Source organism: Oxyura jamaicensis, chromosome 1 (genome assembly GCF_011077185.1).
Source record: "Oxyura jamaicensis isolate SHBP4307 breed ruddy duck chromosome 1, BPBGC_Ojam_1.0, whole genome shotgun sequence".
Classification (NCBI taxonomy): domain Eukaryota; kingdom Metazoa; phylum Chordata; class Aves; order Anseriformes; family Anatidae; genus Oxyura; species Oxyura jamaicensis.
Genome location: NC_048893.1, coordinates 80,979,602 through 80,981,931, shown reverse-complemented (window position 1 = coordinate 80,981,931; position 2,330 = coordinate 80,979,602). Strand labels below are relative to the sequence as shown.

The window sequence follows — 2,330 nt, the reverse complement described above, 5'->3', positions numbered from 1 at the left end:
TTTCTTTCTTTCTTTCTTTCTTTCTTTCTTTCTTTCTTTCTTTCTTTCCAGCATACTTTCTTCTTCCCCTCTTCTGAGGAGGAGGGGGAGTGATAGAGTGATAGTTTAGCTGCCCAGCAAGGTAAAACCACCACACTGCTACCAGCTATAGCTGAGTGACCTTCCCATCAGCTGTTCTGCTGACTTCTCTGAAAACTGCTGTGATTTTTTTTGTTGTTGTTATGGATCTCAATCTCTCCTCATGTCCCCACTGCATACCAGTCCTGCTTCTGGTATCTGAAATTCTCCTTTGGTAGCAGCCAGAGTGCTCTCCCATCCGCTATTAAAACAGGATCTGGTTTGTTCAGATCGCTTCCCACTCTGTGTCCTCTGAGCTTTGGCAGCTTCTGTCCAGCCCTTCATTTGAGGACACACATTTGGATGCTATAGCTCACATAATTTGCTCATCTATATTTGTTTGAATTTCCCCAGTCTTTGTTTAAAAGGTTCTTCCTTTTCATGTCAGCATATGGGTTCTGTTTTAGTTTAAATGAAGCCCCTCTTGCTTTAGAAGGAGCCCGTGCTTTCTGTAAAGCCCCCCAGTGCTCTCTGAGTTGCCCAGCTCCCGATAACATCGTGCCCCCCTTCTGTACACCACTTTCTGTGTTACACTCCACAGCTCTCACGCTCCCTCTGGTCCTACACCACCTTCTAGAAGCACTTGTAGCTTTGCACTTCCTGCCTTACAAGTTAAGTTTGCCTGTGAAATCCCTTCTGACCTGCCTCTGCGCTGTCAGTGTTCACACGGTACCTTCCAGCTCCCCTGCACAAACTTGATGTCCTTCAGCCTCTTCCTCGCCTGACCTGGGGGTGGGATGCTTCTGTGCTGCCCCGGTCTCCCTGCACTGTCAGCTTCTCCTTGGCCTCCAGAGGTGCCTTGGGCATCTCTGTGTGACCACAGATGCCAGGGACAAGTTGTTCCAGGACTTTCCACTTAAGGTTTTGTTACCATCAATGCAATTTCTCCTTTCTGACCTCATTCCTCCCTTTGCCTCAGACCTCTTGTTGAATAGCCCTGAGAATTCAAGCACGTCTTTCCAAGAACGTCAGACTTGGTGGTTATCGGGATTTTTAAGGTAAGAAATAAGTAGACAAAAACAATTAAAATAAATACAAATAAGAGCCTAAAGATGGCGTTTATCATACAGCCATAAAATCACACACACAGAGACAGATGGTAGGAGACCTCTGCATGTCTCCAGCCCAACCTCCTGCTTACATTTCAACTGACTCTGTTTCACAAGGCCTGAAAATTAACCACTATTAACAGAGCATCTGGGTCTTCCAGGATAGCATTCCTTGGTACCGCCAGCATCTCCAGCCCTTCGGCTTGCAGCAGGGAGGACCGTTCCCACGAGGATGGAGTTGTGTGGTACAGCACCAAGCAGCGTGCGTGCTGTCTTCATGGTTCTGCAGCTGGGTGAGTCCCCAGCTGCTCTGGGAAAACACGCTGCTGATGCTTACAGACTTCACACAAGCCTCACAGCATTTGGGGTGTTTTTAGGCTCCTCACAATTTGCCATCGTAAGCAGGGAGGGGTGGTAGCCACCCAATGTGTAGCTGGGACAACGTTGACATTAAAGACAAGACCACCAGCTGGGGAAGATGTTGTGCCATTCAGAGCCAAGGTTCACAGAAGCTGTATAAATGTGAAGAAATGCTTGATAAGGAATTTGTCCTCTGGGCAGAGCCATTTCCTGAGCCAAAACAGCCCAGGTCCCACACACTGAGCACAGGGTGTAAAATGCCGCCTTCGACTGACAAAAGACACCAAGATACTCATATTAATAAAGTTTATAATTTCTCCATTTTAGACCAACTAATCATTTTCCATTACCCGATGTGTGATTACTGAAACACCTGCTATTGGCAGTGCTGCAAACTACCCACGTTCTTGGAGGAATGTGTAACTTGTGGAAACGCCTCACTTAAACTCATGTAAAGTTTTCATTTTACACTTCTGGGGTGCTCCAGTACTAGAGCAACTGAGAGACTTGCAGCCCCATGCAGGTGAGGCAGTTCTGAGAGCATACCAGCAGTCAGGCAGGAGACAACAACCTCTGCATTTCCAGTCATAACTCTGGCAACCCCATCTCCTTCTGGCAGTCTCCTGCCAAATTTTCTTTTCAGTGAAAGAAAGGAATTGGTTCTTCCAAGAAATCATTCCTAACATTTATTCAACCTCAGGCATCTTACTTCTTTTAATCTCACACATCCCTCAACCCTAGAACAGGAACCTGATGTTAGACAATTTTTTTCTTTCTTTCCTTCTTTCCTTCTTTCCTTCTTTC

The 2,330-nt window shown here is 46.4% G+C and overlaps 1 protein-coding gene across 1 annotated transcript in view; it reads left to right on the top strand.

Moving 5' to 3' along the window:
- The window catches only part of CD4 (CD4 molecule), an 11,370-nt gene that overhangs the window by 4,557 nt on the left and 4,483 nt on the right, over positions 1-2,330 (top strand). Inside the window, exons 2-3 of the mRNA XM_035313929.1 lie at positions 1,037-1,115; positions 1,328-1,459. Of these exons, the coding sequence (XP_035169820.1) occupies positions 1,399-1,459 (61 nt within the window). The 5' untranslated portion in view covers positions 1,037-1,115; positions 1,328-1,398. The remainder of the gene's footprint in view (positions 1-1,036; positions 1,116-1,327; positions 1,460-2,330) is intronic.